General features: G+C 42.5%; 1 protein-coding gene across 1 annotated transcript in view; it reads right to left on the minus strand.

Annotated features, from left to right (window-relative positions):
* PACS1 (phosphofurin acidic cluster sorting protein 1) overlaps positions 1 to 22,918 on the minus strand; it is a 102,887-nt gene extending 79,969 nt beyond the window's left edge. Inside the window, exon 1 of the mRNA XM_039840841.1 lies at positions 22,397 to 22,918. Coding sequence (XP_039696775.1) covers positions 22,397 to 22,749 — 353 coding nt within the window. The 5' untranslated portion in view covers positions 22,750 to 22,918. The remainder of the gene's footprint in view (positions 1 to 22,396) is intronic.
* Between the last annotated feature and the right edge of the window lie 1,476 nt (positions 22,919 to 24,394).

Here is a 24,394-nt window from a genome sequence, read left to right on the forward strand (position 1 = left end):
TACTGAAATTGTTATAGAAGAAATCCTATGGTCTCTGGGATTTGCTTCAAAATAATACGGGGGTGAAAGTGGGGAGGGGGTGAGGACGTAGATGAAACAACCTTGCGCTGATAATGAAGCTGGGTAATGAGCTCATACGGACTCATTACACATTCTTCCCTATTTTTGTATATTATATAAAAATTCTTCAACAGAAAGTTGAAGAAAAAAATTCCTGTTCCGATGGCAGATTCTACAGGAGAATTCACACCTTTCCCCCTGTACTCCCTCGGCAGGTACCTCTGTTTCTTACTGACTTCAATCTGCTCTGTATTGCTGTGAGCTCTTGACACCGAGACAGTGAGCTCCTTCAGGAGAGGCCTGTATGGTATTCATCTCTGCAGCTTTCTCAGCATACTTCACATATAATTGACATCCAATATTGCCTGTCATCTGAAAAAAAGACTAAAATCAAAGAGACTAAAGGAGAAAACAATAATAGGAGCACCTTTCACTCCCCATGCCCCTGATCAAAAGTAAATCAAAAGAAGGACTTTTATCACTTCAACTGTACAATTTACCATGGAGTTCGTGAGCTATCACTAAGCTTCGAGCTTCAGTAATCCAATCTAAAGGCAGAAAATAATAACCATTCCTCTCAACTTTCCTGGACTGGAGGGTGGGGAGGCCTAAGTTTTTGTCCCTAAAAAGGAAATGGCATTAATGATTTTCCACTACTGACTTGGAGGCCACCAGTGTTTTAAACATCGTCCTCCTCATCATCCCGACGGAATCGATGTAGTTATTAAGGCTGAAGAGTCTCAGCAGAATCATGTGTCTGTCCTCGTCATTAGGCATCCATTACTTAGCTGGACTACAAAACCCTCTCTAACACAAAAGAGAATTCAATGACGCTAATTACCACATGTAGCCTATCAGAAGTTCCAATCAGGTAGCTCTGGTTTCAAATTTTACATGAGTGCCTCCAAAAGACTAGCAAACTCACAGTGCTTGCCATAGTTAGCAAAAGGTTCTCTCAGTCCATCTTATATAAAATGAAAATAAAAACTCTGCTTCTGAAAAGTGGACAGCTCTTTAAAGAACAGAACTTAATGCATCAAGTATAAATACCCAGGATCCTAGCCCGGAAGGAAGAAACCACAGTCATTTCTGGGTCTGCCGCTAACAGCACACACCGGCCCGCTAGCTCCCTCTTAAGTGATCATCTATGTCACAGCTTTGTCTATCAGCTCCAAATCCAATCCTACCCTCAGGCTTATGCGCTCATCTTGTGTCTTCGGGTATCTGGTAAGCAATTTTAATGCACGCAAAAACATCCATTTCCTGGATAAAACCAACCAACACTCCCCACCACATATTTCCAACTTTCCTGTCTCCTGCGATAGCTCATCCGGTCCAAGACCCCAGCAATAGCGAGTGCTCCTTTCTCTCCCTCATGCCCGACTACCTTTTCTTTAAAGACTCTTCCTCTCCACTTCTATTCCCCGAGTCCAGTCTCCTATCCCTTCATGAACAAACCACCAAATCAGAAAATAGAGTATGTGCAGCTACTAAAAAAACAACCCAGGGATTTCTCCAAGGTGTTCAGTGAGAAAAGCTAGATGAAAAAATCAGTTTTAAGTCTGTCCTGTGAGGACCCAGCAAGAAAGCAGCAGCAATGAACCAAGAAGAGGGCCCTCACCCAAAGGCAACCATGCTGACGCCTTGATCTTGGACTTCCAAACTCCGGCCCTGAGCAGACCACATCCACTGAGACAGTCGTTTTCTGAGGAGAATATGTGATTGTCACAGAACGTATAGAACGCTTTCCTCTTCTGTAATTCAAGTTGATCACCAGTATCCTTTTCATTCTGATTTTGTGACAACTGAATGACTTAAATCTCAGAGGCTTAGTTTCTTCATCCGTAGATTAGGGAATAATATCAGTGTCTACTATGTAATATGAATTGTTTAGAAGATTAAATTTTTTAAATCAGTTTTAATACTATTCCTTTTTTAAAAAAGGATATTCCTAATTCACTCTACGTATATCTATATACATTTATACATTATATGAGAATGGAAAAAAATATGGAAGGATACACATATACCTGGTAAGGGGTGGTACAAAATGAAAGTGAAGAGAAAGGGTGAAATAAAGCAAGCAAAACAGAAAAACAATAGACTTCACTAACCAATACATATATACACGGCATGGTCTTTTTTATGTATCTATATAAAAGTATATATAAATATATTCTCAAACTTTTAAACAAAATAAAAGTACTAAACGAATTCAACTGTACAAATGAAAAAATCTTCTTTTCATTCAGAAAATATTTTAACTACTACTCCAGTTTTAAAACAAATTCTCTGACAGTCCTTTCATGAAAAAGTAGAAACTAAGTCCCCTGCCCTTGAATATGGGCTGAGCTTAGTGATAGAGGAAATGACAGTGTGACGCCCCAGGCTAAGTGAGAAAAGGCAATATTGCTTCCACCTGGCTCTCTCTTGTGATGCTTGCCCTGGGAACCCAGCCACCACGATGTGAGGAAGCCAGTCAGCTAGCTACACGGAAAAGCCACCTACAGGTGTTCCAGCAGCAGCCCTAGCTGCCAAACGTGTGAATGAAAGAGCCTGCAGATGATTCCGGCCCCCAGCCTTTGAGCCACCAACTGACCTTGAGTGAAGCAAAGAGAACCCTTACAGAACTCTGCCTAAATTGCAGATTAGTGTGCAAAAGAACATTATCCATATGCAGATGTGGCAGATAGAGACAATCAGGGTGGTTGGGAGATTGCCTACAATAAGCAAATAAATAAATACACTGAAGATAATGAAAGCCAGATTTTTCACTCTTGGAAAGATACTCACAAACATGGAAGGGGGTATGGCTGGAAAAAAACCCTGAGGTATTATATTAGAATTGAAGATATTAGTTTGAAATCACATGTTTTTCTTATGGTTTAAAAACCATATGATTTATCTACAGAAACAGATATAGAAAGAGGAGGGAGGGAGAGGGAGAAAGAAAAGGAGAGGGAAGGAGGGAGGGAGAGATAGAGAGGGAGAGATGGGAGGAGAGGTAAGGGGGCAGGGAAGGAGAGAGGTGCTGTATAATATACTTACCTCTCCTGGCTCTGTACCTATTGAGAGCACTTAGAAGCAACAACATCCTGTACCAATGGGCACAACAAACTCCCAAATCTTGGTTTCTAAAAACCATCCTTTACTAAAAGAACCAAGACTCCTTAGAGAAATGGCTGATTCCAGGTCAGGGGCAACAGCAGGGAAAATACAAGATGAACCTGGAATATCTCCTTGTTCTAGAAAACTACGAAGTGTTCAAATAATGCTAAAAATATAAAAGCCAAACAGCCTGAAAGCGCTTCCACCGGCCAAATCTAGTTACCTGAGCATCAAAATAAATAATAATACTAACAAAGTACAATCCGATGAATAAATTACAAATCCATGAGTCCATACTGAAAGGAAGGAAGGAAGGGAGGGAGGGAGGGAGGGAGATGAGAAAGCTCATCCTTACCAGAGAAAGCCAATTTATAAATGTAGAATAATAGAAACAACAAAAAAAATCATTTGGCAACCACACAGTTGTTGCTGATTTAGGCAGGACACAAATGCTGGTAGTTTGAACTCTGATGAGGAACAGGATATTGGCATAATCTCAAGCTGTCTCCACACAAAACACCAGTTACGAAAAGAAAAAACATGATGTTACAGTGAAGAAAAGTCCAGCCACCTGGCAGACACTAACATGACCGGAGGATGAAGGTTAACATCGCCAGTACCGAGACCCGTTAATATCACATGCCCCTTGATGTGATGTACTGAGAATATCGCAGCATCATTTCCATGACATTTTTGCCAAGAAATTACAACCTAAGTCTGGTCATGAGGAAATATTAATGGATTCGGCTTGTAGATCATCCTCCTAAATATAAGGCTGTTGAGGATGTGAATGACAGGACAAGACTAAGGGATTATGCTAGACAGGAGAATATGAAGAGACATGACAACTGAATCCACCGGAAGTTCCTAAGTGGGATCTTAGACCAGAACTGAAAAGGAAGTCGTTGCTGGGGCAGCTGGCAGAGTGAGAATGGGGCATCCGGACAACAGGCTGTAGCGATGCTAGCTGCCTGACTTAGCGACACCCGCGGTAACTCTGGAGTGCCCGTGATGGGGAAAACACAGAAATATCCAGGGGTGATAGGACACCATGTACAGAACTCAGTCTCGACTGGCTCAGAAAAACTAATTTAGAGAATGGTAGTATAAACGAATAACGTGGGAAAATGGTAACGGTTTGGGATTCTGGGTGAGGTGAGAGGGATGTGGGAGTTCGCCCAGTCACAGACTGGGACAGTTTATATCAGATATAAACGCATGCGCACAACACACACACACACATGCGCACGGTCACATACAAACATATATATATCTGAAAGGGCTCATCCATGATACATAAAGAACGGCTACAAATAAATTAAAAGGCAAACATACCAATTTATAAAACAGGCAAGACGTGCCCGGATGCTTCACAAAAGATATCCAAATGGCCCATCAGCAGGTGTTCAATGGCATCAGTCATCAGGGGAATGCAAATTAAAACCACAAGGAGTGAACATTTCATACCCACTAACAAGGCTAAACTTTAAAAGACTGACAAAACAAAACGCTGGTGGAAACGTGGAGCGACAGGAACTTCTGTACGCGGCGGGCGGCGGGTGTTTGTCACCACCACTGCACAGGACCCAGCTCCGCAAACTCCGCGGCTTAAACACGCGCGCGCCCCCTCGCACCCAGCGCATCGCATCGGCAGCCCAGGCCCGGCTGAGCCCGCCGCAAGGCTCCCATCCAGCCGTCTGCTGGCTCTGTGCTTTCACCTGTCTCACCGAAGCCTGAGTGGGGAGGATCTGTTTACTGGTTGTTGGCGGCATTCAGTTCTTCATGAGCTACCGGGATGAGGGCCACAATGCCTAAGGACTTGAAGCTGCCCTCGGCTCCCAACCACGTGTCCCTCTCCATAGGCAGCTCACAACATGGCAACTTGCTTCTCCAAAACCAGCAAGGGAGAGTCTCTTCACAAGATGGGCATTACAATCTGATGTAACATAACCATGTACATCCTGTCACCTTGCCATTTTCTGTTAGGAAGGATCGAGTCACAGGTCCCACCCGGAGGGGGTTACACTAGGGCATAAACACCAGGAGCCAGAGATCATGAGAGTCATCTTAGAATCTGCCACAGTAAGTGGGAATGTAAACTCATACAACCACTTTTGGTAACCTGACAGTTACCAAAGTTAAACATATACCTACGCTAAGATCTATGATTCCATTCCTACACATTTACCCCTAAAGAAATGAAATGTATGTCCATAAAAAGACTTGTACATGAATATTCATAGCAGCTTTATTCATAACAGCCAAAAATCATAAACAACGCATATGTCCATCAGCAGGAGAATGGAGAAACAAATTGTAGTATCTGTTTCAATGAAATATTACCTGGCAATAAAAAGGAAAGAACTAACACACACAACATAGACGAATCTGGCAAAAGAAGGCCAACACAAGAACACAGACTATATGATTCTATTTATATGAGGTCCAAAAACAAACAAAACTAACTATGGTGATATAAACCAGAACAGTAACTGCCTATGAGAGGTGGGGGTTGACTGGAAGTGGTAAGAATGTCCTATATCTTTATTAAGGTGTTGATTACATAAATGAATGTCAAAACTCATCAAACTATAAACCTAAATTTCACTGCAATTTAAACTTTACTTCAATAAAAAAAAAAAAGTTCAAACACGTATTAACAGAAAAAGAACTGAGCACAGTAAAGAGCACAGATTCTGAGGCCAGACAGCCAGGGCTGGAACTCTGACTATGCCACTTTCTTGGGCAAGTTATCTAACCTCTGTGCCTCTCTACCTATCTGATAATTAAATGAATTAACACATGGACAGCAATTAGAACAGCACCCAGTATACATTATGTGCCCAATTAATATTAGCTGCTATTAAACGAAACTAAAAAGACAATTATGAATGCTACGAAAAACTCAAAGTTGACCAAGAAAGGAAAATCACAGTTTACTACATGGCTCAACAGTAACTTGCCTTTCTGTGGTCATAATAAAATCCTGAATAATATCGAACCAAAATTACACTTTAATTGGGAGAATGAGGTGATGGTTAAATAGCCAATCTTCCACATTTGGAATTCACCAGATAACATCCAAAGATTGTTTCTGAAACAAGCTTTGTAGAACAATTTGACTCTCTAAAATACATGTCTAACTTTGATTAAAAATAAATACGAGGTAAAAACTACTAGGAGGAAGTGGACTAAAAAAAAAAGCAAAACCAGGGAAGAAGATAATCAAATGCTGAAACTTCAAATCAAACCAAAATGCAATTAAAAGGAGCATCTGTCTGCATAGGAAGCTGTGTTCTAGAGGTAACACTAAACTACAGAGACCTTAGGTTACTGGGGGTGATCACAACGAAATTCAGTACCTTACGAGTACTGACTATATTCTATGTTAAAATTGCACAGATAGTATCCCTCCTCCCCTACAACTCACAGTCCAGAATCTTATCAACTTTTTATCCAGTACTAGGCCAGGTATTTCTCAATCCACTGGCTAGAAGTCCAGGGTTATAGTGAATTAATATGAATGAGAATTTAATTATAATAATGTATCACCAATATTCACATGGAAACTTTCAATGAGGAACATGAAACTTGTTTAGATTTTACTGTAATCCTCAAAGCAATGCTAAGCAGTAAGATGATGAAAGAAATGGAAAGTGAGTAGTTTGACTACTTTCATTTGAAAACCAGAATTAAGACAAGAATCCCAACAGAGTCGTCCTCTTGTTGCCTTCCTATAAACACACAAGCTTTTAGTAAATCGACGCCACTTTCCATAAATGAGTTTGCTCTACAGAGACCATGCTCAAAGAACCCCAGACTGGGCAGAGCCAGACTATTTAGGAGTCTTCATCTTAGTAATTATGCCTCCAGTCGCTGCAAAAAGAACAGTGAGCAAGTTCATGAATCAACACCAATGGCACTTCTGTAGCACTCTAAGACCTGTAAAGCATCTATAAATCGTTTCATCTGTTCTTCCCAACAACCCTGAGTAGTCATCTAGCCAGTTATTTTTATTTCTTTCCATTCTGAGAAGACTGAAGATCAAACGGTAACTAACTCGAAATCACAGAATTTTTGTTAAAGGAAGGATTTAATTCTTCTGGCTCCAAGTCCAGTGTTCAATGCACTCTATCATTATGTCTGTGTAACCAGAAGTCTGGGAAGATTAATCATCTGCTGATTTTTAAAGTCTAGATTATAGATAGCAACATTTGATGGCAACAACTGTTGACTTACTTTGGGTCTCTTCCAAAAACAAACAAAAAGTCAAACATACCTGAGGACATTCAAGCACACTTACATTTAGGGACTATACAATAACTACAACGAATGCAAAATGTCTTTAACAGCACTTCGACAGAGTAATGGGGGGTGGTGAGAATGCCTCCAAGGTGCTTTCTGGATTGTCACAATGGTTGGGGACTTCACTGACATTCAGTGGTGGAAAAACCAAGAATGCCCAACCTCCTGCAACCCGCAGTTCCTTTGGGTCCTGCTCATTTAAGAAATGACCAGCTTCCTACATGATTTCCAACTTTATCGTAAGCGAAAACATTCTGCCCAGAGGCAGAACCAGGTTTTGTAGGGCCTATAGCTCATACAAGCTGGAGGGTCCTTCACAAGAAAAAGCATACAAAATTACAATTACAAAATTAGGTTTAGGATTTAAAAATATTAAATATGTAGGAATATATCTAAACAAAGATGTACAGTTCTTCTTTGCTGAAATGCACTAAATCAATTAAAGATCTAAATAAATGGATGGACATATCACGTTCATGAACTGAAAGACAATAGAGATTTCAATTCTCTCCAGATTAATCCACAGTCAATGCAATCCTAAAAAATTCTCGAAAAACTTTTAAGAAAGTTGATTCTAAAATTTCTACAGAAATGCAAAGAGCAAAGACTAGCCAAGGCAATCAATGAAGAGGCAGAGTTGAAGACTCAGACCCCCAGGAAACAGACCTATTATAAAGATCAGCAGTAGAGACAGGGAGACATTAGTGCAAACAATGACAAACGGACCAGTGGTACAGAACAGAAAGTCTAAAAATAGATCCACACGTACACTGTCACGTGATTTATGATCAAGGTAACAATGCAGAGCAGTGGAAAAAGATCATCTTTTAAATACGTGGTGCAAGGCTAACTGAATATCCATATGGCGGGGAACGAATCGGAACCTTCACACCACATACAAACATCAATGCCAGATGGACTGTAGATCTAAATGTGAAAGGTAAAACAGTACAGCTTTTAGAATAAAGTATTAGAGAATATCTTCATGATCTTGAAGTAGACTAAGATTTCTCAAACAAGACATAAAAGGCACTAAATATACAGGGACAAGTGACAAATTGGACTAAATTAAGATTAAGAATTTCTATTCATCATAAGACACCATTAAGAGAGTAAAAAGACAACCCACAGAGTATGAGAAGATATCTGTAAGAAAAAGAACTCCTACAAATGAGTAAGAAACACAGACGACCCAACAAAATGGGCAAAGGACCTGAACAGATACTTCGTAAAAGAGGATATCCAGATGGCCAATAAGATTATGAAAAGGGATTCAACATCATGAAGGAAATGCAACTTAAAACCCCTGGAGAAACCACTTCACCGCCAAGCAGAATGACTAAAATGAAAAAGACGAAGAATACCAACCCCCGCTGGAGATGAGGCACAACTGGAGCTCTCGTCCACTGTCAGGCTGAACATACGTACCCGCTACCCCCAACCAATCCCGCAGTTCCACTCCTGGTTACAAACGTTAGGGACATGAAATCGAATACACGAGCGTGCTTATATCCACCAACGGACAAGCGCGAAGGGCATGTTCAGAGTCGCACTGGTCGCAACACCCCTACACTGGAAATCTCCCAAACGACCGCCGCCAGCAGAACCGTTTAATAAATTGTGATATGTTTACACGTGAAACAAGAATATATGAACTGCAGCTACGTGCAACCAAGTGGATGAATCACACAAACTTAAGTTGAACAAAAGAAGTTAGATACAAGAGTGTACACCGTATGAAGTACAAAACCAGGCAAAACTAACTTTCGCTTTTACAAGTTAGGATACTAGTCATCTTTGGTGGGGGAAGAGGTAGTGATTAGAACAGGGCAAGGTAAGGTTTTGGGGTGTTGCTTAAGTTCTGCTTCCTGATATGGGTATTTGTTGTGTGGGTATTTTCAGTTTGTAAGAATTCATCAACTGTACTTGTTATGTGTGTACTTTTCTAAGTATTATATATACTTCAATAAAACGTTTTCTTAAAAAATTAGGTACAGGGCCATAGAAGCAGCCTGTGCACGTGAAGGGCCTTGAAGCTTAAGCTTTATTAGCTTCATAATAAATATGCCTTTGGTCATTCTGGACACGTATGTATATACATAAAAAGCGGCTTATAATTATCTAAGCCTAGAACTAGATTTTATATAGAAACAACTATATTTCTCACCATTTAATATACACTGAATTTTCCATTAATATAGCTCTTGTGAGAGGAAAGACTGTATTTGCTTTGTGTAGAACTCGATGAAGATTTATTCACCATCCTAGAAAATCATATCACCAATGGCATTGCCACATATGAGTCACCCACGCAATACACCTTGTCAGTCCCTATTTATGGGTGTCATAGTCATAGAGATAAGCTAAGTGTACCTGCAAGCACCTGACGGCTATGGTTTCTAATGTGCTGTGAACATTTACAAACAAATGTCTTCTGAGAATTTACATTTAGAAATAAATACTGTATTATGAACAGCCCTTTTGTTTTTCCTTCATATTACAATTAAGATGTAGATATGCTGGTAAGCTTTACTGTCTGGGAATTTCATCTCAGGATAGGAGCGGGGCCGTAAAGTCTGACTGTTGAGAACAAGTAACAAACCATCAGACTATCAAAGGGACTATAAAGAGAATTCTAATTCCTGAACTTGGTAACTGTTCTTTTACGCTACTCACATTATCCAAATCATAAGTTAAGTAATATACGTATCTAAAATGTAAAGAGAAAAAGAAAGAAAAGAAAAACCCAGCTGCCATTTTCAAGAGCAATTACCTAAATATATCATAAACTTGATCTAGACATGGTAAGCAGAATAAGGGGGAAATAAGGGTTCAAACTACAAGATCTAACTGAGCCCTTTTCCTTCTGGATCAGTGAGATCCAATTTGGCATTCACAAGCAAAGGGCTCCATTATTTTCCTGTTCTCTTTCAAAAATAGCTCCACCTTCAAGATTACACAAATTAGATCATTCTGCAGCAGGATTCCTCTTTACAGAGCGGCTCCCAGGAAGCACAGACAGGCTGTCTGATGTAGCAAACCAGTCATTTAAAAAAAACCAAAAAACAAAAAAACAAAAAAAAAACCACAGATGTTTTTTACTTTTAAATTTCACTGGGTTAGTGACAAAGGATATGTGCTATACTTGTTAATGGCTTCTGCAATAGATCTCCCTCATCAAAAACCAGAAAATAAGCAAGGGTCATAGAGGGACACTAGACTAAGCAATTATGACAGCGGAATCATTAGGGATGTTGAGACTCAGCTGATCCAATAGCTTCAACATGGCCTACAGCATAAATAGAATTTATCTATATTTTTAACACAATCGGTCGCCAACTTATCCAGTAAATTCCCAGGGAAATTTCTTACCAATTAATTACAAATGGCAAAAGTAGAAACGAACTTCCTCAAGATCTTTGAAGAGTTCTGCTACACAATTCTTATTCTCACATACTGTCATTTAAGATAGACATGACAATAAAAATTAATTTTTTGGTAAAAAAAAAAATAGATACACAGAAGTTAAATAGAAGTCATCCTTGAATCCTTTTCTTCTATCACACCCCCAAATCCAATCTATAAGCAAATTCTTTAGTCTTGAAAACAGACCCAGAATCTGAAGACTTCTCATCTCCTCCACCTCTACCACCCTGGTCCAAGCCAACATCAGCTCCCACTACATCAAAATAATACTTCTAACTGGACTCCCTGCTTCCACCCCCGCCTTTCTTTACAGGCTATTCTACCACTGTGACCAGTGGTTTATTTTAATACAGAAGTCATTCTCATGCCTCTTCTCTGGCTCAAAACCCTCAACAGCTTCCCACCTCACTCAAGGTCAAAGCCAGAGTCCTACAACGGCCTTCAAGATTTGGTTCTGTTTACTTCTCTGATTTTCTCTCCCATTACTCTCTGCCTCTCTCACTTGGCTCCAGTCCACAGGCCTCCTGGATGTCCTGGAATCTCCCGTACTTGCTGTTTCCTCCACTGGCTTGCCTGAATGTGTGTTCCATAAGGACTGCTCACCTTCGCTGAGGTCTAGATCAGCTTATTTAAAACTAACACTCTCTCTGAGCACCGCCCCCCGCCCCGTACTCCTCTTTCCCACTTTAATTTTCCCCACCTGATGTACTCTATCATTTGCTCGCTCATTTGCTGTTCACCATGCCCCTGGAAGGTAACCCCCAGGAGAGCTGGGATGTTGTCTTTTACTGACCGCTCTCTCCTCAGTGTCTAAAATGGAGACTGGCATATGATGAATGCACAGTAAGTATCTGCTGATTGCATGAAGTTACTATTAGATAGAGAAAGAGTTACAGAGACTTATCCAAACCCATATGGTGATTTAAAGTCAAATAAGAGACCAAATTCTAAAGCCAAAGCATTTGGGGCACATGGTTTTAAAGAAATTAGAGCAACTTGCTGACATTTTTCCTCTAGATGTAAGAGGAGGAGGAAATACTTGAATGGGAATCAAATCCAAACCCAAATAGAGCATCATCTCATTTTTCTATAAAATCTTCTCTTAAATGGATTCAAATAAGATGACGCCTCACCACACTGAGACATGGCATTCGTTTATCAGTGAGGCTGCCTGAGAACTAAGCCCTTCCGGAACCTAAGTAAACATATCACTTGGCCTAAGTCCAAAGCACGCCAAACTAACCTCATGCCAAATTTTAGTTTCGAAGACCATCTCTCATTTCCAGCCCAAGTTTTTGTTTCTCTAATGAGATGATTCTTCCTTTTTTCTCCACGGAGAGAAAAATCAACCGAAAAGATTAATAGGCAATGCTTAATAATATTATAGCTATTCCTTTTTATAAATTTTTTTTTTTAAGAAAGGATAGAGGGGATTATCTACAAGTAATAAAAACAAAGCCATAATGATATTACATACAGTTAATGAACAATTCTCCCCATTAAAGGTGAGGGAATAAACAATTTATTGCACATTCTGGTGGCAGAGAGGAAATACAATTAAATCCATTAATAGCCACAAGAGTTTTTATGTCCCCAGAGGGCCTTGGTTTCCAGAATTGCTTATTCATTTTCATCCATAGCAAACATGGTGCATGCAGAGATGACAGAATGCTGCCGACTACTTTCCACATCTTTTAATTTTGATGAGACAATTATTAAACAATAGACTTAATGTAGATAACACTGCAACATTACATTGCATATGAGCTGAAAGTGCCAGAAACCTACCTGTGAAGACAATGTAAATGATGACCAACAAAAATCAGGTCTACCACAGGTCTACAAATATTATATCATCAAGTTCATAGTTTCACTGCCATTACCCAAAGATGGGAAGGTAATATAATTCCTATGAATACAGATAGATGCTCAAACCGTTTACAAATATTTTGTTTCTACTCATAACAAATCAAAAGGTAAAAATGGGTATCCTTGCATTTAAAAATCAGAAAGAAAAGTGACTTGCTCAGAAGTAATCAAAACAAATTTAACCGAGCACTAGACATAGAACTTTACTTACTCATCTGTAATACCCCAACCCAAACTTAAAATCTGACTTGTATCTCTAACTGTATCTTCAAGAGGGTTTCTGACTCCCTAAGATTTTAGTTTAAATCCCGACCCTAAACTCACCAGCAATCCTCCCTCTGAGCACAATCTAGACCAAGAGGTAAGCAAAATGTTTCTTTCTCCCCCCATAAAACATCCCAGCTGTGACTCTCATGTTCTCAGATTATCCTACCCCATTACTCTTGGCCTGATGTTCACAGTCCATTCACTCTTCACATATTTGATTATCTGGTTCTTCGGCCCATAGTATATTAGAAGCAACAAAGCAGAAAGGAGGCATATTGATAGCCACAGAGAGAAACAAAGACAAAAACAAAACTAGAACAGCAAACACCAGTTAAAAAAAGTTATCGCCACGTACCAGTCTACACTCTTCAAGCACCGATGTTCCCATGAAGACCCCACTCAACATGATGCCCACACTTAAGAGGTTAATCTGTTTTATACAATCTTGAAGAATCAGAAACATGTCAATATATTTCCAGATTTCCAACCAAAATGGGAAAATAAAGTCTTGGTACTTATAAAAGGGGAAAGTCAATATATATACACTAAGATCCAAATGTTTCATGACCGGCCTTCAATACATTATCAAGTTTCTCCTGTAAAAGTAGAGTATGGTTTTTCTACAGTTTGAGATACAGAAAGGAAAACTTAAGGAGACCAGAGAAGAATATCGACTCCATTTAAACCCTCAATTTTCCTCCGCTTTCATTGGTGATAGGTGACTAGCTGTGAACCGGTTTAGTGGCTCTTCTGGCTGCCAAAGCAGAGCTAAAGAAGTCAGCAGGTACAATAGGGAAGCTGTCAAGTCAAGTTGGCTCAAAACAAAGTTGTGGTTTGCAGGCGGGGCCGGCACCATCTCTTCCGTTCAAATAAGCCGGCAGGATGTAGAAACAGGATCCCGACCCAGCCACTGTTTCAGAGAACCAAAATATTTTGCTTTGACTTTCTAGTCTATTAAGCTTGGGGTTTGGCAGGATCTGTGTCTAAAGTGAACTCAGACCTTGTGATGATCCCACTGAGGAAACTGGAATACCAAGAGAGTTGCCCTAATTCTAGAAAGAAAGCAGTTTTTGGAGGGGCATGGAGGAGAGATAGAGAACTGGACTGGCAATAAAGATGGCAACAGTAATAGCTAATATTTTTAAGTATTTTCTATACGCCACATATGCACTGAACTTGTATTAATCTCATCTAATCCTCATAATAAATGATGGGTAGGGACAATTATTATGTCTATTTTACAGACGAGAAAACTGAAGCATTAGAAGTTAAAGAATTTGCCCACGTCACTCAAATGGTAATCAACATAATCAGAGTTAAAATCCTGGTTATCGGCTCCAGAACCGATACCTGCAGCCACTACACCACGAAGCCTCTCACTGTCTATAGTTTGGTAAGAGAGCAGCATTCGATAATTCAAACATGATAAAGTCTAAAGCATTAAATATTATTTGTCAACTGCGAGGCCCAGAAAGGGCTTGGGGGACACCACGTTTAAGCAGGGAAACAGCTATGGTGTCAGACAATCATGAGTCATAAGACAAATCCCAGCTCCACCTACCTCTAAACTGCAGTGCATTGCAAAGCCTTGCAGAAACGCCTTCATTTCGCTGGGCCTCAATTTTCCTTTCTTGGACAGATATCTCAGTACCTGCCTCTGATGGTTATGGTGGCGCACAGTAAATGCTCAGCTACTCAGGTTCACTTCATTCAGGCATCGGCTCAAGTGTCACCTCACCAGAGGCCTTCTCTGAGCTCCCCCAATCTAAAACAGCCCTTCCTCCAACACTCTCCATTCCCCACCGTGCCTTATATTTCACTGTGGCACTACTCACTACCTGGCTGTTCATCAAAGATCTAATTATCTGTTTATTATGTCTCTTTCCACTAGAATGTACACTCTAGGAGAGAATGGATTTTGCCAATGTTTGCTGCCATGTCCTCAGTACCTACAGAAGTATTTGGCACACAGGAATACTCGGTAAATATTTATTGAATGAATGAATTGTGTATAACAGATGTTCACTCAATAAACATTACGAATAAACAGGCACTGTTCATTTGACAAACATATTTATTGAGCACCTATAAAGCAACTATATAAATCAACAGGATTATTTCAGAAGATGATAATTAATTGTGAAGAAGCATGGACTGGGCAAGTGAGGGCAGCTTCCAAGGTGGCAGGTCAACTGAATGATCCCCAAGAGCCAGCCACACGATAATCTGAGGACAGAGTATCCCACAGAGAACAGCAAGTGCAAAAGCCCAAAGGGGTGACGGTGCCCAGGCCCAGCTTGCCCAGGGCCGAGTGAGCATGGGGCAAAGGGGTAGAAGGTTAAAGACACAGGAAGGGGCCACATCATGAAGTATCTCTTAAACCACAAAAGGGGGATTTTATTCTAAGTATGATGAAAGTTACAGTGTCTCTTATCTTCGGCCACTAGAATGTATACTTTATGAGACCAAGGATTTTGTGGTACATACCAGCTGGTCTACAAACATTTGCTAAATGAATGAACTGGGAAGATTATAAAGGGAGGAGTGACATGATTTGATTTTCATTTTAAACTATCACTCTGATCCACTATCAGTTGTTTCCTTCCAAGAGGAGACCAGGGTGGCAGAGGGTGGGTGGAATAACAAACAGCAGAGTGCAATGAATTTAAGAGGTACCATAAAACAGAAGAGGAGGAGAAAAAAACCTACTTTCTAAATCTTGAAGCCACTGGTGTCTTTAAACAAGACACAGGAAAAGGTAAGTGAGGAGGGAATCAAATAAATGACAACTGATGTCCTAAGCCTTTTGTATTTTCTAAACTATTTTTAAACACTGCTATAAAGAATCTCTATTTCACCTATGAAAAGAAGAACAAAAGGAAATCCACAGACACACCTATACAAAATGCTTTGGAGAATAACTATAAAGAAAAAACGCCCCCTATATCTAAGCACGATAACCAATCCACATTTTCTCAGGGACAATTAATATGCCAATTATGTCCAGACTGTTCCCTGGGGGGAATCTTGCTCACAACAAGGTTTTTGAGATGCAGAGTCATTTGGAGGAGTTTCAGGTATTGCAATAGAAACCAAGTTTTAAAACATCACTTCTTCATATCTACCTGTACCTGTATCAAGTCACTAAAAAAAAAAAAAAAAAGCCATACAGGGTAAATTACAGTGTAATTTCTAAAATGCACAACACGGTTCTAAAATTATTTTGCCAAAACAATCTACGGAACCTACCTGGTGTGTATGTTTACAGAACCAAAAGTACTGAAAGTGATGAAAGGATGAATGACAGGTTTAGCTGGGAGTTCACAGGGTCGCGACCCCCACAGAGAAAAGAGGAACAACAGTGTCCGGGGGCCAGAAACACTGATGACGCTAGAACTGACCCCAGATGGTCTGGCCTAAAGTGCACGTTGAAAATGTTACCGTCCAAAAGAATCTACCCAAACATGAAATAAATAAATGTGCCATTATCAATATTGTCTTACCGCTGGTGCCCCACCTTCCGCCCACAAGGAAGCAGTAGTCTAGAACATTCTCCGGTCACCATTTTATGCTATCAGTGAAAATAAACGAACAACTCTAGAACCAAGAAAGGAAAGTGATGAGTGGAGTCCCTCGCGCCTTCACCCTTTCGATATGTACTTTTTTACAGCTTTATTGTGATATAAAATTCATAACGTTCACTCATTTGAGGCATATGATTGAGGAAAATCAACATGTATTTTTAAATATATATTTTTTAAATGACATTTACTGGTCTTTTCTATAATACATGTTCATTGTATAAAGTTTAGAAATCACCAAGTAATATATAAGGATAAAAATTAATATCACGCATAATCAATCCTACCATCTAAACACCATTTTGGAATTAATGCTTCCGGGCATTTTTTTCAACAGATACTGAGACCTAAAACTGCACCCAGAAGCAAATTCCCTCTAAGAAGTGAGCAGACCAGAAGGCAACACATTTAAAGGGCAAAAACTAACAAAGAAAACTAATGCACCCTTGAAATAACGAAAAAAGGAGGATTTTTAAAAAAATTTGGAAAGGAACAAAATTATTCAGTTTAGTTAAATGAAGAGAAACCACAAATATTAATACTAAAAACGCCATACACAGGCAATTTTCTCTACAAAACGACAACAACTTTCTGTGCTCCTGGAAATGTTCTAGATCTGCCCTGCCCAACATGGAAGCCACTAGCTACATGTGACTAGTGTGATGTAAAATGTGGCTAGTGCAACTATGGAATTTTAAATTTTATTCAATTGTAATTAATATTAATTTTAATTTTAATAGCCACATGGGGCAGTGGCTACTGTATTGGACAGCACAGCTTTAAAGATAAAACAGCTTATGACCTTAAGACATAATTAAATGTCAAATGCAATGTTTTAAGGAAATGTTTTCTAGAAGATATATAAACTAAGTAACAGCAAATCATCATTTACTGGCCTTCTCTACCGTGCTACCCAAGGTAGAGGCCAGGTACAGGTCTGCCTAGGTGGCTCCCTGGGCTGTGACTACAGCTATTGTTTGGTCTGTAATAAGATGAAAGGGAACGCAGGGTCCAGCAGGCTTTCTAACCAGACAATCGCCCTTGCAATGGCAGTAAGAGGGAAACTCTAGAATTGGTTTCTAGGCACAATATCTTGGTTTTCTAAAACCCTCAGAAGCTGTGCTGGTTATTGTTCTAACTAGGGCTAGAGACGGAGGATTCTGTCAGTGCTGGCCAATCTAGAACCAAACCACCTTGCTCAATTCCAGCCCAATGGGCCTCTGAGAGATGTTCTAAGGCCAACTTCAAACTCGTTTCTCAGGAGCGCTTAATACCACTCAGAACCCATGCTGGAAAAAAAACCAGCTCCAGCAATCATTCCCACAGCTACCCTGGGTTCCTCAAGCACTCCCAGAATGTGACGCCGCAGATGCAAACCAAGCTGACTCCAAATTTCAGAGGACCCACTGAGCCTTCAAATCCAGGCCAAAACAAGATGAGGACTCCTGGGGTAAAGCTGTGAAAAGACATTTTCTGACTTGCACCTCCCTCATGCACACTGATGCAAGCACGAACAGAAGCAGAGGCAACTTATTGGCTCGGCTAAGAAAGTGGAAAACTAGTTTAAAAAGAAATCACATAACCACTAATGTGTCCAAAATATCTGTAAATCAATACGTGTAAAATGGACTGTGAAAGTCATTCTCTTTCTGCCTTAAGAAATCTGAGCTTCCACAGGGACGACAGATAATATTACCCCGCCAGATAGGATATTCTATTACAACACTCACAATGTGAAATTCAAATCTTTGTAAGTATCAATTAATGCTTTTAAGACTTTTAATGCTAGAGAAATAGAAGTTTCACCAGGTCTTTCTTATTTGATCAATTACATTTACTTTAAATCTATCATTTAACCACTTTCTACTGTGGAACTATAGGTCTTATATTTATTGCACCCACATCTTAGAATCGATAGTAAGTAAAAGTATTCCCAATCAATGGATGAAAAAACTAAAGTGTGAAAGAATTTGCCCTAGTATACAATAAGAATACAGAGCAATATATCCTGGCTTGTCTAGTGCCTTTGTGGTCAGCAGGGCAACTGCCCCACGTGCCTTCATGAAACACTTGTATTACAGGCTGGTCATGCCAACTTAGCCATGGCCACCTCTTTCCGCTCTAACACTTTTGTACAATAAGGCTAAACTTTAGTGCCCACTTTTTTTAATGTGGTCTAGGGAGAAATGTGACTGATAAGCACTGAACTCCTTCCATAAGCACACGTACCGATAAGAATATGCGAATGTGCTTTGTATTCAAAGACAAATGTGATGTAGTTTGTGAGTGGCACAGCACAGCACATTTTGTCTCCTGATAATCAGTTTTACACCACCGAGGAAATGTTGTACACACTTGTGAAATTTAATAATTTTTCTGCCTCTCCTACTTAAGCAATTCAAAGAGAGAAAAGAACACCAGGGGAAACTTCACCAAAGACCTAAGAGAAGGGGATCGACAATGAGACTCGAAACTCCTTTAACATCAAGCAACATGCCACCTGGTGCCTATAATGGTGCCACGCCACTATCCTTACCATGGACCACAGTAGAGGAAGTACGACTTAGTGTGGAGGGCAAACGATGCCAGCTTCAAAAGCTGTGAATTTCATAAAGGAGACACAACAGACCTATCTGCTCCCAACAGAATCACAAAAGCCAACTGTATTTCCCAGTGATTACCTCTGGGGACTGAGAAAAAGAGCTAGGACTGGGGCTTTTTCCTTACAATTTCCATGTTTCTGTACTAGTGGAATTTCTAACCATGGACATGTATTTTATCTTTTAATTTTTTTAAAAAATGCCATTTTAAAGCCAACGACATGTATCCTCTTCATCTACAAAAAATTTTAAAAAGATGACTGTGGATTGAGGAAACCTAGTGGATGTTAATAAGATCAGACTCCACACCTAAGAAACAACTGCAATGCTCATCTTTATTTAAATATCCAATAAAGGGAAAGAGAACTTTTTCAAAAGCAAATTATATTTCTATAGGGACCAAGAAAAGCATGACTTCCTTAACACTTAACTTCTCAACCCTCTTCTGTGCACTAGGTGGAGGAACACGTTCCACAAAACGGAATCCCACAACATTGTTATACACAGCTACTTAGATCCACAATCACCTTTACGTTTCTTAAGCGCATATATCTCATATGTTTGCATCCTGTCTGTTACACGAGACAATAATGTCAATCCTAGACTATATTTAAAGTGCTGTATACAGATTACATGCTGCCAACATATTCTAAACAACATGAACAAGTACACCAAGGAGACCGCAAATTAACCAGATGACTCTAATAATTTGAAGGGCCAAGACAAGGCCATTTTCTCCCCACAGGGTGTTATTTTCTATCCTGCAGATAAAACAGCACGCTCCAAAGAGCACAAGTATTCCACAAGGAATCGGCGGGGCACAGGGTGATGGCTGAAAAACAAAGTCAGAGCAGGGCAGCTGACAATCTCAAGGAATGGTCAGCAGACATGACATACTGCAGGCTCCTGCAGGTGAAAACGAGCCAGCCTAAGCCTCTCGCACCAAGTTAGCCTATTACCGACTTGATCAGGATGCCTGGCTATTCCTTGGGCTACTAATTAACTATGTGGACTTTTCAGTGACTAATGGAGCAGACCAAAAATCAACAGCAGTCGGTGATTTTATTTATCCCCCTCTGTTGCACAGCAGCTTCTTGCCAGTCAGCTCATGCTAACGGGCTAGAGAAGGCAGCTGTCCGAATGTCATCAGTCAACCACAGTGATAGATGTGAAGGAAGAACAGGGAAGCATGTGTTACTAACACTGGAGCCATGTGAGAATGGGCACAGTGCCTTTACGTTCGAAAGAAGTAGATTAGAATACTTCAGCTAGAGATGGGCCTATATAAAAAGAGAGGCCCGCTGAGGATCCGGAGAGGAACAGCATCACATACTAAAGTCCCATTTGAGTTTGGTGTTGTACTAGGGCGCTGGCCAGAGCAAACTAAACTAACGTGGCTCCTGGTTACCCTAAAGGAAGGACAGAGAAAAAAATGTGTAAGTGAAGTGAATGTTGAAACGTAAACGACATGAACGGGCAATAGAAAACAATCTAGCATTGTCTAAAAAAGTTCCAGATGTAAACCCTACAAACAGCAATTCCACCCCTACATATAAGGACAACTGAAAGAAACTTTTGCAAGGAGCACCAGGAGTCCTGAACAAAAATATTTACAGCATGACTGTTCATGATAACAAACAGGAAACAACGCAAATGTTCACCACAAGGAAAATTATGACATATTCATACAATGAAACTTCATCCATCAGTGAAAATATTTACTACAACTACAACAGTGATCACTCTCACAAACTTAGTGTTGAGTTAAAAAAAAAAAAACAAAAACCTGCACTAAAATAGTTCACGGAACACATACAGTATGATAGTATTTCCATAAACTTCAAAACATTCAAAATCTTAAAATACTGTTTAGAGATACATATATGTAATAAAACTGTAGTTTTAAAAGACAAGGGAAATGATAAACACAATTCAGAATAGTGTTTATTTTACCTTTGTGGGGAAAGGGGATGTGGTCAGGAAGGGTCATCCCGACAGCTTCCACATCATTGTAATGCTCTACTTCTCAGGCTGAGTCAAGCATAGAGATGCAATTCTCATCGTTTTTTAAATAGCCTAAGAGTGTATATATGTGTGTGTATGTATGTATACATGTATGTACATAGAAAATGTTGTATGCATGAAATAATTCAGGATAAAAGAGGGAAAAAGAGAAATAAATAGAGTTGAAGGGAAAACCAGACAGTGGTCCCTAACCCTCACTCACACATCCATCTGCACAAGGCCAGACTAATAGAGTAAACAGTGAGCCCAAGACTACAAAGCAACAGAATTAACTCAGACAAAAAGATCACCTCCAGGCACCTCTCTGGGTTTATAGGGCAAAATCAGCTCCACTGTCTATTCAGAGGGTAAACTGTTAAGACACTGCACACTGTCCCAGAGTTGGAGAAAGACTACCTTGCCGATACAGAAACAGAAAATATCCTAAACTCGAGCAAATTTTACCAACGGAAGGAAAGTCCCCAGATGATTCCAAAAAACAGGAATGGATTGAATTTAGGAACAAGGCAGTAATTTTATGTAGCCCTGCAGGGCTGGAGAATTTGTGACCAGTTGCTGGGGGGCGGGGGAGGGAGATGAAGGCACACTGAATAGGACTTTTACAAGAGCACAGAGAATGTAATTTGAAGTACAAATGAACATGAGTACTGAAGACGAAGTGGAGGCCCCAAGGGTTGCTATATGGGCTTTACCTGGCAGAAGGTGAGAGCCGAGTTTGGCACATGCCGAGTACATTAGGCAATTATATCAAGAGAGATCTATACCATGTCTGTGTAACACATGTACAGCCCACGGGCGCCGGCGAGGGAGGGCAGAGAGTCTGACCTACGCGGGGAAACTGACCGTCCAGAAGGCCGGGCTCGGTCAGAGCGACCAGAGAAGGCCCAGGGCGGAAAATCCAGAAGGCCCCGCTCCGGGAGGGGAAAAGGGTGGTCCCGGCCGGAGACCGAAGGCGGGACTGCCAGGAGAGGGCGGGGACCCCGCAGGAGGAGTCCTGGGAGGCCAGGCCCGGCCCAGCAGCCCGGCAGCCAGGGGGAATCTGGGGAGGGGGCGTCCCCTCGGACGATGGGACAGGGGGGAACGGGAAGGCGGGGGCCTGTCAGAGCCCGGACCGGGCAGCCCCTTGAGGGCCCGGTCTCCTCGCCCGCCGCTCACCTGGGCACGCAGCTGGACGAGCTCCGGTCCACCTCCCAGGTGGCGTACAGGTTCATCTGCACGGGGGCGGGGGTGCGGCCTGGCCCCGGGCCGCCGGGAGGCGCAGAGCCCGAGGCCACAGCGACGGCCATGGAGGTGGAGGTGGACGAGGACGAGGAGGAAGCGGCCGCCGCCGAGGTGGACGAGGACGACGAGGTGGCCTGGGCCAGCTTGGGGGGCGTTGGCTGCTGCGGCGTCGGCTGCTGCTGCGGCGTCGGCTGCTGCTGCGGGGACTGGGCGACCCCAGAGCTCCGCTGGCCGCTGCCACCCCCGGCGCCTCCAGGACCACCGCCCGCCCCTCCGCGTTCCGCCATGGCCCGGCCGGGAGTGCGGGGCGCGGGGGCTACGGGGATCGAGGCGGCGCCGAGCGGACGCCCAGGCTTCTCCGCCGGCGGCGGCGGGGGCTCGCCTTGTCTCCTCAGCCCGCCCGCCCGAGCGCGCGAGCGAGCGGCAGGCTACACGCAGGCGCGGGGCCTCGCGGCGCGCGATCCTCGCGCTCGCCCGCCGCTGCCTGTTGCGGCTCGCGCCGCCGAGATACTGGGTGGGCGTGTCCGGGGAGGGGGCGGGGAGCCCTGGCTCCCGCCGGCCCCACCCAGCGCCGAGAGGCGGGGCCCGGGCTCGCGCTCGCGGCCCCGGGGGGGGGCCTCGGGGACGCGCACCACTGGCTCCTTGTGAGCGGGGTCTGCGACCCGCGCGCGCTCGGCCGGTCCCTCCCCTTAAATCTTCCGCACTTGGGGGTCATCGGCCCGTCCTGTCCTCCCCTCCCCCGTCGTCCTCTGGGCGGCAGCGTCCCGGCCAGCGGAAACCCTGCTTTTCCGGGGCGCGGCCCCGGCCCGAGGGGGCTGCCGCGGGAGCGCGCCTTGGCCTCTCGGGTCTGCGGAGTCCAGGCAGAACCCGCCGTCCGCCCAAACCCGCTTTCCAACCGCGGACCTGGCGCCCGCCTTGCAGACCCGTAGTTTCTTCGCCAAGAGCATGGGGAGATCTGGCGTCTGCCGCCACAGGGAACCCAAAGTCAGTGAAGTTCCTGCCCCCGCTTCTCTCCAGTGTAGGCGGCGGGCTCAGGGACCTAGAGTCCAAAGGCCCTTGGCAGGGGGTAATTACAAAGCTAAACCCTGGCCCATCTGGAGCCTACCCTTTTCTGTCCCTACAGCCCCGCTCTCCCAAAGAACCATTAGAGTCCCAAGCCCACCATCCCTGCCCTCAACTTCTACTTGGAATGTTTTTTCTTCTTCATCACTTTAGAAGTATCTAAAACTCTTCCTTCCAAAGCCTAGCTCAAGTGCCACGTCCTCTGTGAGATCTCCCACACCCCGCTCCCGAAACCATCTGGAAGCCTGCACATCCGCCACCTCAGTTGCTGCACTTAGACCAACACCAGTGGTACAGCAGCAGTATGTGACATTTCCCCAGGGCTCAGCAAATAAATGTCTTTTGGACCCAGCTATCCTTAACCTAGTCTAGCCTGTCAGGAAGACTTTGCACAGGGTACTAGAACCTGGAGAAAGGAAGACGCCGCACAAACGTGGAGACTGGTTGACTGAAACCACCCACAGGCTCACCGGGACTCAGGATTTTGAGCTGTGTTCCCTCCTGGGTTAGGACTTGGCCTCTCCTGACTACAAGGTCTATTAGGGAGGCCTGACCTGGCCTACTTCCCAAGCCCACTGTACTTCCTCAGCGAGCCAGGGCACTAAGCTGTCTATTTTTAGTCCCCAAGGACAAAGTGGGAAGGTCAAACCCTTCAGGTACTTCTCCCAGAGCCTTCCGACAAAGGTAGGCAGTGGTAAAACAGTTTCTGTAAGGCTGTGGCTTTATCACCAGTCTGAACTGTTATCATGATCCAGGTGTGCGTCCCTGCTCACCAGGGCAGCCCAGAAGGTGTAGAAAAAAGCTGTTTTAGTCCTTTTGCAGGAGGGGACTAAAAGGAGACGAAGGATGATCAGGAATATTACATATTCA

The sequence above is a fragment of the Pteropus medius genome, unplaced genomic scaffold (genome assembly GCF_902729225.1).
Source record: "Pteropus medius unplaced genomic scaffold, Ma_sr-lr_union100, whole genome shotgun sequence".
Classification (NCBI taxonomy): domain Eukaryota; kingdom Metazoa; phylum Chordata; class Mammalia; order Chiroptera; family Pteropodidae; genus Pteropus; species Pteropus medius.